The sequence below is a fragment of the Caretta caretta genome, chromosome 15 (assembly GCF_965140235.1).
Source record: "Caretta caretta isolate rCarCar2 chromosome 15, rCarCar1.hap1, whole genome shotgun sequence".
NCBI lineage: Eukaryota > Metazoa > Chordata > Testudines > Cheloniidae > Caretta > Caretta caretta.
The window spans coordinates 13099460-13116565 of NC_134220.1; the positions used below are offsets into that span (position 1 = coordinate 13099460).

Genomic DNA, 17106 nt, shown 5'->3' on the forward strand with positions numbered 1-17106 from the left:
AGCTTCTTTCTTGCTAGGAAAGATCAGTCTTCTCTCGGATAGAGCACATTGCTGCCAACGAACTCGACCAGCCCAAGATGATGCCTTACCCACAAGCAGAAGCATGTTAATCCCTTAGTGCGGAGGGCCGACACGCAATAGTGCTCGGTAAGCCGGAGCTCTGGAATGGCTCCACTTGACAAGCGGCTGAGAGCAGGCTGCCCACCCTGCGACCGCTTCGCTGTTCGTTACCTGTTGCTGATTTTGCTGCTGCATCTGCAGTTTGAGCATGTGCTGCTGCTGCTGCTGCTGGGCTGCCTGCAGCTGCTGCTGCTGCTGCTGCTGCTGCGCAGCTGCTGCCGCCGCCGCCGCCTGCTGCTGCTGGACCTGGAACTGCTGCTGCATGGCTGACTGCTGTGCCTGGAACTGCTGCTGCTGCTGCTGCTGCAAAGCAGCCTGCTGCTGCTGAAATTGCTGCTGCTGCTGCTGCGCCGCCATCTGTTGCAGCTGGAGCTGGGCTGAAAGTCAGAACGTGTTTGTACAGCGTGACCGGCCTCTAGCCAGCCATCCGACAGGCAAGACTGGGGAGCTCAAACCAACTCTACTGACCAGAAACGTAAGATACCCCGGGGTCTCACCTTATAGCCCACATTTGTGCTAGGAGCAATTGCATAAAAGCCATTATAACCTCCCATTTCCAGGTATACATTATATACATTTAAACAACGCTCGTTATTCGTATCATCCTGGCATTTCTCATCACTCTTACGTCTAAGCCTCAGCTCTTTGGCCGACTCTGCAATCTAACTGAACAGCTTAAGAACCGCAGGGAGGAGGAGGAGGAGGAGGGTGGGCTCATTCATGCCCTGAGGGGAACAGAAAGGAAAGGTCTCACTGCTCACACATTGTTCCACAAAGAACTCTTCGGTCAAAGGAGGAGCTGTTCGAATGGGCTCTGAAAGGAGCCTCATCCAGCAGCTATCTGTCAGAACAAGGCCACAATATGAGGTGATATAAAATGCAAGGCAGGTAGAACCAAAACACGAAGGATGTTCAAGAACTAAAATATTTTGAGAGGAAGGAGTCTACTAGTCAGAGCCAGATTCTTGCTCAGAATACGCCACCTCAGTCTCAAACGCAGTTGCAAATGAGTCCAAAACCAAGTAGCAAGTGGAAAGCCACAAATTTTAAGTACAGACATGAGAGACGAGGTGGGCGAGGTAATAACTTTTATTGGACCAACTTCTGTTGGTGAGAGACAAGCTTTCAAATAGCTGAAGAAGAGTCGGTCCAATAAAAGGTATCACCTCACCCACCTTGTCTCTAATATTCTGCAACCAACACAGCTATAACACTGCATACAAGTACAGCGAGGACATTTATGGTGGGGATAGAGGTATTTGAAGGCAAACCCTCCCTTTGCTCCCCGATTCAAATCTGTGTTTCCCATATCAATGACAAAGGGTGAGATGCACCATAATCCCCAATCCTCCTGGCAGGAGAAATAAAAACAGACCTAGGGAATATTCTGTAACTTTCTCTTCCTTTCAGCCTAGAAAATGGCTCTGCACTGGAACCCTAAACTGACTTAATTTCAGTGGACGAGAGCATAGTGAATACTTACTCTGTTGAGTAGCTGCAGAGACGCCAGACATACCATGGGGGGCCATCCCAGAGGTTCCAGGAGGCTGCTGCCCTGGAAGGCTCATCTGCTGGCCCATTGGCCCAAGTCCACTTATCCCACCCATTGGTGCTCCTTGAGCTCGTGAAGCCATGCCCATTCCAGCTGCTCCTGCTGGGGGGCCGCCTGTTAGATTCTGCAGTGCATTCATAGGATCTGTGAATACAACATCATTACTAAGAGAACAAGATGAAGATCTGTCCACTGAAATTGTTCTCTGTGCTGTGGAGCCACAAGAAAGTTTTGGCCTAGTGGACTCAGCATGGGATTAAGAGTCCACCCTGAGTTCTACAATCACAATTCTGCCACTGACTCAGCGGCTTTACATAAGTCTGTCTCCATTTTTCCACCCGTAAACTGGGGACAGCAGCGTTTGAGGATTAGTTAGAGGTTTGTGAAATGCTTTAAATTAGGGTGACCAGACAGCAAGTGTGAAAAATCGGGACAGGGAGTGGGGGGTAATAGGAGCCTATATAAGAAAAAGACCCAAAAATTGGGACTGTCCCTATAAAATCGAGACATCTGGTCACGCTACTTTAAATATGCAAAACACTAAATATATATTAGCAAAAGGGAAATCATCGGTCACCTCTACTCTAAACAGATATCCAGGTACAAAGGCAAGACTTGGCAGGCTCAGCATGCTATCAGCAGAGCTTTGTGCTACTGCGTGGGAATCCAGGAAATAAGAGCACACTGATGTGATGGATCCAAGTTAGGCCCCTTCCGTCCCAGGTTAAGGAGTGGGAGTGCTCAGGAGACCAGGTGTTCAGCCTGACGAAGTACCTTGCAATATACTTCCTCTAGACTGCACACTGAAGCTTCACCACACACTTCTCAAATACCCATGATCAGCACTCCTCAGTCAGAAAGAGGCTGATAATCTGGGGTCTGGGGCAAGGGGAAAGGAACTGCAAACAGACTTCTGAAGGAGAGAGAATTACAAGCATTTCAGGAACATTATTATACGGGTGTTCATCAAGTATGTAATATGTGCCTTCCTCCTTAAGTGTAAAGATCAAAGAGGACATAACTTTAGAGCACTCCAGAGTACTGGCATTAACATATATTGTGCAGCACATCTTTAATCCGTGCTGGGACGAGGTGGCAACAGATAATTGCTGCCTCACCTTATACTCTCCTACAGAGGGATTAACACAGTTATAGAGGAGATTCCTTCAGTCACATGCAGAGTCCACCAGGACATAGTTTCTGCTGACAGGACTACTCCATAGTCCTGTAATGCAGAACAGGTATCAAGCTCATACACCAATGAGAACTGCAAGAAGGTAAGCAAGGAGGAACTCAGCTACTTCCTGCTGGACAGTCCAATTCACAACACTGGCATTTGTTGAATAGGTTTAATAATATTTAGCACCAACACACGGTACAGAGGTGGAATCAAATGAGTGTTCCACACAACATCCATATGTGAAGAGTCTAGAAGGCTCACTAGAACTTTCCTCCTCACCACAGTATGATTTATTAAGAATTTAAGTTGCCCTCCTTTGCTGCAAGTCGGCAGTAAGCCCTCCCTCCCCACTTCATATGCCACCAAAAATACTGACAATTTTTTATTTAGTCTGAAAAAATGTTCTTACCACTGACCGAAGCCTGAGATTTCTTATTGTCTAGAAAATAAGAGTGAATACATACACAAGTTATAAATTTTGCTGCATTTTGTTGAACAGCAATTTAAACTGTTATTCCCAACAACCAATGCATTAATAGCACAAAGAATTGCTTCCCATTAGTTAGCCCCATGCCAAAGTGCCTCCAAACATTTTACCCACATTCCCTACCCTAGGCAGCAAGCTAGAGAGCTCCTAAGTTACTTCCTGATCAGGAACTTAGCATCCCAGCTGGCCATGGAATGCTGCTGCAGACATGCTCTGTAATGTCAATCATTGCCAGCAACATCCCACACGGTTCTGCCAGTGTAAGAGCTCTGCAAGTCAGATTTCACTCCCAGGCGTCAAGATTAATGCTTGCTTTGTGAAATTTTCTACAGAATGGGACAAGCATCTGAGGCAGCTCCTCTATACACTTCCTGGTGCAGTGTATGACAGGTGGCTTCCTCCAGTATTTCCACACCTAGGAAGACTCATTAAGCACTTTGAGACTGTTTGTTCCATTCCAGAGACTTATTTCTGGAGGAATAAAATTAAACAGAAGGGCAGATACCCTAATTCAGGATTCCATGCTGAGGATAAAATTTACTTTAACATTGCATAACTGAATGCTTTTTAATTCATTTGCAAATCAAAGCAGAACAAAGAAAATAAGCTCAGCCATTTCGTCTTCACAGCATTTCTGGTTGTGATGGAAATGGAGAGGGAGGATGACCTCAGAGAAAACATTTGGTGCAATGAAAAGTGGAGATATCAAGAACTTTCTAGTGGGTTCTTCAGTTCTAGACGGATATTGTAAAGAATATTACACATTCAAGAGCTGGGCACATATCCAGCAGCAGAAACTACTGAAGCGGCTCTTGGAGAATGCCAGTCAGAACTAGCAGGCTCAAGCCACCCAGAAAGCTAGCTAGCACTTCCATAACTTCTATAACAAATAAATACCAGGGTTACTTACGAATGTCTCGAAAATGGATAATAAGTCTGGCCACAAGAGAAAGATATTCCTCCTAAAGTTGAAAACAAGAAACAGCTTAGCACAGAATGGGGAAGCAACACACTCCATGACTCACTGTTTCCGTTCCTCACACTGCCACTCCCACCGTGTAACAGAAGGGTCCCTCCTCCTTCAGGACCGGTACGCTTTTCATAACAGTTCATGATGTGCTCAGGAACTGAAATGGGCGGGGTATGTTTCTAAAGAAAAGGTCATTATGCTTAACTGTGCAGGACAGAAGCAGAAACAGCAAATGCTGGGTAGAAGAGGTAGACAACTGCCAGTACAGCTACATACTAGTAGTACCCTATATGTGTTTATAGACCAAGAAAGGCTATGTCTGCACCTGAAGTGCTATAGTTGCACAACTGCAGCTGTGCCACTGTGGCATTTTAAGTGTAGACACTGACTACAGCAACAGGAGGGGTTCTCCCATTGCCATGGGTGGTGGGTGAACCACCGGCTCAGGGAGGCCAGCCCCTGGCCTGGCTCACCCCTTCCAGCTGAGGCCCCTCTCCCCAACCCAGATCCCCCCTCTCCTGCAGCTACCAACCCCCCTATGCCCCCCAACCCCAGAGCACCAGGCGGGTGAGCTGCGCACGACCCCTTTCCCCCAGCCAACTGAGCACCGGGCGGGTGGCCCCCCAGAGCACCAGGCAGGCGGCACACAGCCCCTCCCAGCCCCCCCAGAGCATTGGGTGGGTGGGCAGAAAGCAGCCCCCCCCAGATTGGTAGGCAGCGCGTGGACCCCTGTCCCCTCCAGCCCTGGAGTGCTGGATGGCATGGCCCCAGTGCTGGGGCCCCCCCAGCAGCGGGTAACCACAGCTACCTCAAATTCCAGCCACCATAGTCCCAGCAGGCTTCCCTTCCCGGGAAAGGAGCAGCCTGCCTGGGCTGGGGCCAACCAGCAGCAGGAGGGGGCCTCTGTACAGAGTGTGGGCAGGGCCATGTGGGGCTGTTTGGGTAGGCACAGCCTTCCCCTGCCTATTAGACGCACTGCCCATGCCCATTGCTGTAATTAATTTACCTCCTCGAGAAGCGGTAGTGCTGTCTACACCAGGGGTTAGGTTGGCATAGCTATGTCTCTCAGTGGGATGAATTTTTCACATTCGAAAGCTGTAGCTATGCAAATAAAAGTTTTCAGCATAGATCAACCTAGCGCCTTTACTTAAGTCAGATCTACACTCAAAAGTGAAGTCAATCCAGCTACATTGCTTGGGGTGTGAAAAATCCACACTCCTGAACCTGGGGGGAGGGATAGCTCAGTGGTTTGACCATTGGCCTGCTAAATCCAGGGTTGTGAGTTCAATCCTTGAGGGGGCCATTTAGGGATCTGGGGCAAAAATTGGGGATTGGTCCTGCTTTGAGCAGGGGGTTGGACTAGATGACCTCCTGAGGTCCCTTCCAACCCTGATATTCTATGATTCTATGTAATTAAGCACAAGTCAAGCTAAGCTGTAGATAAAGTGAGTTCCATGCAGTTAATTGCATGTGGGTCAATGAGACCTTATAAACCTCACTCCTGTGTTCTTCACGGTCATTGGAGGGCCTGTTGTATCTTTTGTGATAATAGGAATTTACCATATTGTCTTTGCCAAACATTTCACTTCACATTGTTTTTTGTGGAGTGTGCAAAGCACTTTGGCTCCCCCCTCATCATTAAATGCTCCTGTATAAATTTAACATAGTTTATGCAGGTGTCCTGGCCAGATGTTGCTAGACAACTAGATACACCAGGTTCCCAAATGCATCTACTCACAACAGACCAAGACACACACAATTGGAAATACATGGAAGTGCCTTACCCGAGTTTTGGCCTTCATAAAAACATGATTCTCCATATCTTTGCTGGATTTATTGTGGGCTACACCGGCCTTCCTCATGGCCTCATCACTGCAAAACAAGACACAGAACTCACGAAGGACATTAACAGAGGGCAGCTGAAACCCCGTTCCCTACCTAGGGAACAGATGGATGGCAACTTTTCACCAATGAATAACTGACAAATACATACATACATAAAACATAAAGGAAACCAATTCCACTGATTTACATGCACAATCTGATTAACGTCAATAGCAGATAGCCAGGTAGCCAGCACATCAATAGGAGTCTCCTCCTCTAATTAGACATTTACCTCCTTGCTAGAAAGGAAGAAACTAGGAAATACCTCCCATCAGGCAGAGATGGTATGAGATTCAGCAACTGATTCCATTTCAAGGTGCATAGGAGACCATCTTCTCCTGTCAGAGGCCCAAAATAAACATCTTCCGTGCTATGGGGGTTGCCATGAGGCTTCCATGCTACTTTTAGCCCAGTGCCATTTAAAGACACTAACTTGGGACATTGATTGTTCCCCTCTCTCCACCTTTCCGACATCACCTGCCTCCTTTGATTACTAACCCTTTGAAGCAGGGCCCATGTATTCACATGAGGTTTATACAACACCCAGTCAATAGCAGCCAATCCTGAGCACGCACTTTGAACGTTACTGGAATATAAATATTGTATATACTTGACGCTTTATAAATTCAGTACATTATTGATGGGCTGGGTGGTTAAGCTTTTTTGTAAAAAACAGAAGTGGTGCAAGCCTCACCTGCTCTGGATTCTAACCACAGAAATAGGGGTAGCATGCTCTGGCAGTGAGCCCCCGAGCGGCAGGGGCAACCCTCCTCTGACTGTAAGCCCCATGGGGGGAGGGGGGCTGATAGCCAACAGGCGATGTGAGTAATACAATGTCTACACGAACACTGCGTCTTAAGCGCTACGCCTCTCATGGAGGTGGAGTTATTAAGTCAATGTAGTGGGCAACAGACTTAGATAGTGGGCAACATTTTAATGTAGACGCTTACAGAGTTAGGTCAAGGTAAGCTGCCTTATGTCAACTTAACTCTGTAATGTAGACCAGGCCTGACTTTGTTCCTCTCCAACTTCTCTCAGGCTGGCCAGCATCTGTTTCTTGCCAGGTTCCTCTATATTTTAAACAGCTCCAATTTCTCAGAGCATCCTATCCATAGATTGGTATGGAATTCTCATTTATTCCATTACTAAATGTAAGGGTTGTTTAGGATGGGGTCTTTTCAGCAAGTGAAAGCGGCTAGACCTGAGCACAATACCAAACATGCTAAGGCCTGAATCTCTCCACAACCTCTCCATGCCTCTTCAGTAAGATAAGGCCCCAATTTATTATAGCACAGCACCAGCAATGATTAATCTATTAGCTTTGATTCACTCTAAGGAAGATCAAAGAGTTAGGATAATGCAGTCATGTTTCCTGAACAATGGACCTCAGTTTGTTTAAAGTCAGGGTACACAACACCCTAACATACACAACACCCTAACATGAGCTCCTGATAACATTTTTAGATTCTAATTTTTTTTCATACACTTATGAGGAATATGGATGGTTGAAGCAGTGAGGGGAAATGTGAATGTGTGGGAGTAAGGAAGGTGTGGAGGGAGGGATTGGGGGCTTTAGAAAGGGAAGGGAGTTCAAGGGCAGGAGAGGATGGGGGGGTGAGAAGGGTTGGACTCTGGGAGGGAGGACCTGGGGATGAGTGGTAGAGGGAGTGGGGGCTCCCCCATCAACCCTGCATTCTCCTCTCCTTTGTGCGTGCTGGAATCTGGGGAGTCCCACACCACTGTCCCTGCCCCCCACTATCATGTGAAACAGGATCTGATGTAGGGGAGTGTCTGAGCCCCTCTCCTTATTCCCCATGTGAGCTGGGTTGGGGGGGCTGCTCCTCTGGGAGGCCTGAGCCCCTGTCTCCCATGAGCAGGATATGGGGGCCACGCCCCTTCCCCTTATCCCACTCCTTTGTGAGCCAGTATCTGAGGGCCCTTTGGGTTGGGAGCTCAGAACAGGCATGCCACCTGCATATCATAGGTTCACAAGCACTGGCACTGAGGAGAAGGAGGAAAACACACACTGACAAGAATGGAGAAGTCCACACATCTCAGAGCCATTTTTTCATATTGTATTCATCTCCTTGGGGTGTTCTCAGCTGAACAAGAACATAGCATTGAGATGAATGAGCTAGTTTACACCATTTTGAACCTCCTACTTGCACACAGAGCCCCTTCCCCATAATCTAAGCCTAGATCTTGGCCTTTTCTACACTCCGGAGACTGTAGCTATGCAAAGATGGCCCTGTAGGATAGATACAGCCTATAGTGACCAAAGAGGTTTTTCTATTGCCGTATGACAGCAGACGTCGAACTTCATTGCACTACAACCTCCTTCGGCCATCTAAAATTACTACATGACCCTGGGTGGGGGTGGCCAGAGCCCAAGCAGCAGAGCTCAGGCTACATCTTCAGCTCCAGACCCCAGCGACTCACTTTGGGGTCTTGACCCAGAGTTTGAGAACCACTGCTATAAGAACTGCATGTCCCCAAGGGACAGTAGCTAGGTTGATGGAAGCATTCTTTTGTCGACCTAACTACATCTACACTGGGAGTTAGTTACGCACAGCTAAATACAGCACTCAGTGTAGATTTTTCACACCCCTGAGCTCTGTAGCTGTTGACATATATTTTAAGTGTAGACCACGCCCAGCATCTCCACTCTCCTGTCCCTTCTTCCCTGGTACAGGACACTGCTCACAGCCCCACCACATTTGCACCTCCCCATGGTCCTTCCAAGCTTACCAGGGGCATGGAATCACTAAGAGGAGAATGGAGCTGGCGTGGGAGAACTCAAAGGAAAGCATGCAGCATTGATGCAATGGCATGACAGAGAACATGTTGGTGGCATTGGAGCAATGATACAGATGTCTGAACAGTGGAAGGGAAAATATGCAGGTTGCAGCAGTGACAGGTGTTGGGATTGCGCAGGGAAGAGTGGAGGTATTCAGTGGGTGCTGTTGGGGAACTTCAGTCTCTCCCCCCAAAACTTCCACATCCATCAATGATACATCTATAGCCCCTACCACTCTAGTATCAGTGCACCTCATGATATTTAATGTATTTATCCTCATAACACCCCTGTGAGATAGGGTATGCTATATTAGCCCCATTTTTGCAGATGGGGAATTAAGACAGAACTACAAAGTAACTTGCCCTAGGTCACACAGGAAGTCTGTCATGGAGCAGGGAAGTGAACCCAGGTCTCCCAGGATCCAAATGCTAGCTAGTGAACAATCCTTCCTCTTTTGCACTGCCTCAACTCTATCCCTCCCTTTCAAAAACATCGTCACTATTATGATCACTGCACTGTTCCTGCATCCTCTCACTCAGCTGCTTAACCTGTGTCCCCAAAGCTGGTACTTTCCTCTCTGTGGGAAGGGAGAACCATGCTGTGATCAAGGTGGATAAACCTGTTTTGTTTTTTTGTTAATAGATTTTTAAATTTCATTTTAAAATTAAATTTGAAATGACGACAACCTATATTGAGGCTTAAATTTACTACACTATATTGAAATAATTTAAACACAACACACCTAAAAGCTTGACCAGCTCCCTCTAATTAGTCTTTGATTCTCACATGCATGTAACTGTAATTCAACCCTCGTGTGTATACATTATGACACAGTCTAATTACATAATCACTGCCACAGTTCAGGGCATCTGCACCTGTGTTCCTTCTGTAATCCACCAATGGCACCCACTGGCTTCTGGCTCCCCAGCCATCACCTGTGCCTCATTCCCTTCTGATCCAGATATTTCCAAGCTACACAGTTCCCCAGTAAGTCAGACTGCCCAAGCAGGCCTGCTTTGTTTTTTTCCTCAGAGGCATAATTGTGTAACTGCTCACAATTTAAGGTCCAACACAGGTTTTCCAAAGCAAGCACATTTATTCTTAAGGTGAAAGCATTACAGAGAAAATATTAAAACAATAAAAGAGCCTACATGTACACTAATAAGCTTATCGTAGATTACCCCAACTCCAGCAAGGGCTCTGGCAGGAGTAAAACCCCACCAAGTGTGTTTTCCTGTGGTTACAAGTTCACAACAGCTGTTAGCTCAGAACAAATACCCCCATGAATCTGTGAGTCACTCCTTTATATAGTTTGGGCCTCTGATCTTGTCCTCACATATCAGATGATCAGCAGACAAAAGTCTCCTCCTCAGGGCAAAGCTTCTAATGGCTACATTCTTACATAACTGGATGGGGTACATTTGCATATCCTCTCCCTAGAGATTTAGTGGAAAACCCACTTAACTTTAAAAGTTCAGTCTTGTCTGGCACATTGTGTTAAATAGTCCTGTGAAGCTGCTAATACTTTCCCTGGTTTACCTTACTCACGTCTTCCTCCAGAGACATTTCATACAAGCCCACACTAATACATTAATATTTGCATTTTTAATACAAGGAACTCCTAAGATACTTAAACTTGATTCAGTAAGATTTAGCTTAATTTAATACTATTTGTCAGGGAAATTGCCATCTCTCACAATCACTATTTTTTCCATAGGACCCCTGCTTCATTCAGTGCACAGGTGGGACAGTACTCAGGGATTAAATCAAGGTTGTGTAGAAAATGAGTTGTTTGTTTGTAGGACCCTTGACTCATTTGCTGAGAAAGTGGAAGATATGTAGTGAATGAGACACTGCATTAGAGAAAAGATGATCTCATGGGTCAGGCAGCTGAATACTACCCCGAAGAATTAGATTCTATCCCTGCCTCTGCCAGAGAGTTCATACATGATACTCTGCAAGTCACAAACCAAGGTGTTCACAGGTGGCCACAGTCTGTTCGTTTTTTAGGTAGTCATCTTGAGACACCAGGGATCTGATTTGCAGAAGTACGGAGGACTCACAACTGCAACTGAGGTCAATGAGAGCTCCGCTCTGAATATATAAAGTACTACTTTGAAAAATCAGACTCTTGGCTCTCAAAGTTGACACCAAAAATTAGCTGACACTTTAAAATGGAGATAAGATGAAGTCACCTCACATAGATGTTGTAAAGATAATTCTAATGAATTTAAGATACTACAATGACAGCACTAATTCTGTATTCAGAGCTGGGTTTGGATAGTGTGTGAAAATCATGCACGGGATGAATGATGAGGATAAAAAGAAATATTGAATAGCCTACCTGTTCAATGACCACCATCTAACCAGTTCGCTGAATGACAGAGGATAAAGTCTGTATCATAATGCACAAAGGGGCCAGATTAAGGCTGTACCTTACTTAGACCTGAGTCCATCCCATACTTTGCTGCACATTGGGCTACCCACAACTGCCATCCTTGCCTGTCAACGGCCCTTCTCTCCAAATCTTCCCATTTCATGTTGAGGTGCTTGATGTCCTTCAGAACTGGTCGTTTCCATGTTATTCACTGTCTTTCTTCTTGCATTTTCTGGCTTTCATTCAAGGGCAGCATTTGGTAAGCGTTCTTTTTCCATTCTCAGCACATGTCCCAGCCACTGATGTCTTCTTTTATAGATTTGGGAGAGGGTGCCTCGTCTAGTAATTTTTCTGACTTCTTCATTCGTCTTCCTATCTCTATACGTTATTCCCAATATTCTTCTCAAACATCTGTGATGAAATGCATCCAGCTTTTGCTTATCTATCTTGGTAAGTTGCCATGTCTCACCACTATACGTTGTGATGGCAACAACAATTGCTTTGTACACATTCAGTTTTGTCTTGAGGGAGATGTTTGAGTTGCCAGATGTTTGCCTTCCCAATTGTTATTGTCTCGGAACAAGCACCATCTTGGCTGATGGCACTTCCAAGATACATAAAATTGTCCACCTTCTCCAGTTTCTCTTCTTCAGTTTTGATTTCTGCCTCTGTAGTCCCCATTAACATGACTCTACATTTCTTTGCATTGTATCTTAAATCTTTCTTTTCCATTATTTTTCACTTGGTTTTTGTATTTTTGTAGTCTGTTGACATCTTCATTAATAAGAGCTATGTCATCTGCAAAGTCTAGACCAAATAGCCTTGAATTGTTCCATTTTTGGCCATATGTATCACTGTCGCATTGTTTTAATCCATAGTTGATGACTGGCATAAACAAAAAAAGGAGACAGAACGCACCCCTGCCTTACACTTGTCTTGATGCTGAATGGCTTACTCAACCCCTTTTCCATTTTAATGCAGCATTTTGAGTTGGCACAGAATGCCTTCATAATATTGATTAATTTTATTGGAATTCCATATTGTTCCACAATTTTCCACATTGTTTCTCTGTTTACACTATCAAATGCCTTTTGAAAATCCACAAAAGTGACGGTAAGACTGCCTTGAAATTCAATTGTGTTCTCAATAATCCATTTCAGGGTGAAAATAGCATCTGTACACAATCTCCCTTGTCTAAATCCAAATTGTTGCTCACGTCGGATGGTATTCATCTTTCCTTTCATTCTGTTCAGGAGGACTGCTGCTAATACTTTTCCTGTGACAGATACTCCCCTCCAATTTGAACAATTGTTTAGATCACCTTTCTTTGGTAACTTGATGATGATACCAAGGGTCCATTCTTCCGGCACATTCTCCTGCATCCATATTTTGTTGCACAGAGAACAGATGACTGATTCCACATCTTTGCCTCCATATTTAAGCATCTCAGGATGAATGTCGTGCAATCCAGGTGCCTTGTTGTTTTTCAGCTTCTTTTTACTTCTTCGATTTTTACGTCAGATACGTCTATATCTAGGTCTAATGGTTTATTTATCATTGTTAAATTCTTGCAATTGGTTCTGGTTGGTTTAGCACTTCTTTGAAGTGTTTCACCCATTTATTTTCTTGTTCCTCCTGTTTTTTCAAAATTTCTCCTGATTTCCCTTTCATTGGGACACTTGTGAATTTTGATCCATATCCTGTTAACTGTTTCAGGATCGTGTAGACTGTTCTTGTATCGTTTCTTTCCCCTGCTTCTTCAGCTTCACGAGCCTTATTTTCTATCCAATTCCGCTTATCTTTTTTGCATTGTTTCTTTACTGCTTTGTCAAGGTTCTGTAGATTTGTTTTGTTTCTTCAGTCGCATGTTGTAGTACTAGAACCTTTTGTTTTTTTCTTTTGTCTATAATTTTCCATGTTTCTTCTTCCACTGATCTTTATTGCTTCCTCTCTTTCTACCAATTATCTTTTCAGCTGCTTCTAGCATAGCAGTTTTGGAAAGATTCCAGTATTTTTCCACTTCGTTTTCTTCAAGATCTTTAAGGGCCTCAAACCAGTACTTGACCTCTATCTGGTACTCTTTTCGTATCCTGCAATCTTGTATTGTGTATTCAATACACAATTCTGTGTATTGAATAATCAGAGTCTTCTTTCTTTTTGAGCACTTTAAACTTCAATTTGATGTTTGCTTTCAGCAAGTAGTGATCGATCCCTATATGGGCTCCTCTGAATACTCGTGTCTGACACAGATGTTTTCCACCTCTGACTAACACAGATATAGTCGATCTCATTTTATGTAAGGTCATCTAGTGAAATCCATGTCTTTTTGTGTACATTTTTATGTTGGAAGAAAGAATTGCAGATGCTAAGATTGAATTTTGTGCCAAAAACAAGAAGTCTTGTGCCATTGTCTGTCACTGTTCCAGCTGTATGTGGGCCGATGAAAGAAGAGGTTAGGAAACAGTCATTTCTGATCTGGGCATTAAAATCTCCCATAACCAAGACAAGATTGTGGTTTGGTATTTCTTTCATTATGTTGTTCAATTCTGCATAGACTCTCTCTTTGTCCTCTTCATCTACATCATTTGTTGGAGCATATGCCTGGACTATGGTGCACTTAATGTGCTGAGAGTGGAATCTAGCTGCCAGTTGTACAGTCACCCTTAATTCTGGCATTTCTTAACTTTGGAGTGTTTGATTTTGCAACCTTAATGTTTTCTTAACAGATATTTTAGATGTACTATAACATATAATATACCCAAAGATACTTTTCGGTATGAGCACCCTGTAAGTGTAACTGGTAAAGCCCTAGTGAATTAACAGGCAAATATTACTGCTTTTTGTTCCCTACTGACAATTTTACCTTTTTCAATTACCTGGCTCCCATTGATAAGTTTGTTTTTGCAGCTGACAGTTTAAGGATCAGTACTTTTCCTTCCCTCTGTACACAATTTAAGATTATTTTTGTGTATCTGCACTTTTAAAAATATTATGTGATAATACTAAAATAAGCACCTTAAATCAATAAAACATATACTTTCAACAACTCTTTACTAGCAACCACCATAGCATCACCTGCTGCTATTATTAATAATGACCAATACAAAGTGCAAGCAAATAAGTTTTGTTAAGTACCCCGAGACTGGAGCAAACTGTTGAAGGGTAAAGGGCCTAGTGATGTGAGTTCTCTACTGGGAACACCCTGTCGCTGGCCATAGAAGTCTGATAGGAATCTACAGTGAGAATGGATCCCACGAATTAGAACTCCTATGAGAAGACACAGAGCAAGAGGCAATCCATGAGTACCAGGCATCTTTCTAACTAGGTATTTACAGTGTAGAAATAGTGAATATAATTAAACCAAACAGGGCACCTGTGCAGAGCCCTTATCTATTCTGTTCACATTCATCCCATTCAATTCTGCTCTATGTGAAGCTTTGAAGGTTTCAAGGGTTGTCCCAAATTGAGCACACTGCAATAATCTTGTTACAAGGGCATGGATCCAAGTACCAAGAAACACACCAGAGAAACTGTCTCAGCCTCCTGAGCAGCCATAGATGGAAAATGACACATCATGGTATTCTCGGCTGATGACCAGGAACAGCAATGGATCAACAGTAATCTAAAGACTGAATCACACTGACAAGTGTGGGATACACACCTCAAACAGAAGACATTCTCAGCCCCCACTCACTCCTCTAACATTTTCATGTACCTAAGAGCACAGCTTCCATCATATCCAGGATGAGCCTAAGCCATTCTCTACCATATACTTCCCCAGTTGTCTCAAACAGTTGGAGATCACAAGAACCTAGAATCCAGGTTTAATAAAAAAGAATCATAAGGTCTAAGCGTCATCCATCATTGACAACCCTACTGTCCCTACCAGTTGAAACATGCACATAAATAAGATGGAACCCTGCACAAGACAACCCCCTGCAGGGAAGAATAAGCATCTCTTACTACCCTTTGGAGCTCTCCAAAGAACAAACATACTGAAACATCTTCACATCCATTCCCGAAAGCTTTGCAGAAAAGTCAGCAAAGCCTAGTGGCCACTAGTATCCAAGGCTATTTATAATTGAAACAAGACTAGCATGGATGCTTTGCTTGTGCCCATACCACCATTTCATGGCTATCTCAGACTGATAGAGTGAATCCATGTTTGAGTCGCAGTAACAGAAGCTGCCTCATTTACCACCTACGCAGCTATACCATATCCAAGAGTTAGGTTAGAGACTCTGTCTAAAGATGGGTCACTTGAATATTTTCATACAAGTTTAATTTATTTTAAATGATTCTTAATAGTGTGAATATTTGTTAATGGCAAGTAACATTAATTTTCATCATCTTGTAAAGGTGAACGAGAAGATTTGTGCATGGACTAGTGAGTTTTCAGGACTATTTTGCAAGATCTTGTTAAACACTTTCTATGGTTACAGAACATTTTCCAAAGGAAATCTACATAGTAATTATTTTAATTATTTCCTTTACATTTCAGTTACTTATGAGTCACTGAAGGTGAAAACGGAAGCACAGGAAGAGGAACCAATGCGTGATCAGACCTCAAAACATTCCTAGGCAACAACTCCCAACCCTGCTGCTATATATTACACCGAGCATACCTCTGGCTATTATAACCCCTGGTTGTGGCAAGTCTTATTTTATTCTAACTGCAACAAGATCAAACTACCAAACTGTAATTTCAGATGTGACACATGAACCCAATCTCAATAAAAGCACTATAATAATGATTTACCAATAGCAGCAAAAGCATTTTTTTTTAATTAAAATAATATATATGGCTACTTTTATGTCTGAGATGTGTTATGTAGTTCAGGGGAAACACTATCACTTGCAGAACACAAAAGGTTTTGGACCTGAGGAAAACTGTCAGTGCTTAGAATGATAACACAAAACTAGCCTATGAACTTAGAGGGTATTTTTATTACTATCCACTTTCCAATTTCCAGAATTTTAAATGTTTAAGTTAAGTGGCATTCCTTGTTATACAACTATTTTATTTTTAATTAAGATTTTGTTTGCCAAGACTAATACATTTACTTAATCTGTTATTTTAAGTTTCTCTTGAACGTATTCATCAGCATCCATTTTTTAAATACCACTGAGAGAAGACTGCTATAGATTGACATGCACGGACCGAAAAAAAGAGTTTGAGCATTAGCTCCAAGTTTCCTTGCCCCTGCGGATTGTCTTTGTGTAAGACAGGTGACTTCACAGAACAAACTAAAAGTGTAACACATTAGCTCTGAGCACCCAAAAAGCATGCGAGGCACTTCACAGGCACAAAGAAAGCCACTCCGTGCCCTGAATAGTTTATAACCTAAATTCAGACATGAACCTCCATGAAGACCAAAACAAATAAAATAGGATCGGGAACAAGGGTTATAGGAATGAGGCCAGGTGGTTAAACTGTGAAACATCTAACCATCTTGAAAGAAACGTTAAGCCTGTTTGGCATTATTTGCATCCCATAAACAGCAGAGCAGAGCGTAGGGCCCACACAGCCTGCGGTTTATTTAACATTGTTCTGAAACCCCAGAGGCTACCCAGTTGGTCAGAAGCCGCACGGGATGATCAGCAGAGCCCACAGAAGAGGCTGGAAAGGAGCTCAGGGGAAAAAGCAGCGTGACCAGCCTCCTCCGATGTGGGGAAAGGAAGGGGGGGGAACTACGCCCTCCCCGGACAGACCGCTGGCAGGGGAGAAGAGCAGCGGCG

The 17106-nt window shown here is 43.9% G+C and overlaps 1 protein-coding gene across 6 annotated transcripts in view; it reads right to left on the reverse strand.

Annotated features, from left to right (window-relative positions):
• MED15 (mediator complex subunit 15) overlaps nucleotides 1-17106 on the reverse strand; it is a 41766-nt gene that overhangs the window by 24059 nt on the left and 601 nt on the right. For all 6 annotated transcript variants that reach the window (XM_048821859.2, XM_048821865.2, XM_048821863.2 and 3 more), the window contains exons 2-6: nucleotides 6094-6181; nucleotides 4250-4301; nucleotides 3262-3291; nucleotides 1604-1816; nucleotides 232-497 (exon numbers count right to left, since the gene is read on the reverse strand). In XM_048821859.2, coding sequence (XP_048677816.2) covers nucleotides 232-497; nucleotides 1604-1816; nucleotides 3262-3291; nucleotides 4250-4301; nucleotides 6094-6181 — 649 coding nt within the window. The remainder of the gene's footprint in view (nucleotides 1-231; nucleotides 498-1603; nucleotides 1817-3261; nucleotides 3292-4249; nucleotides 4302-6093; nucleotides 6182-17106) is intronic.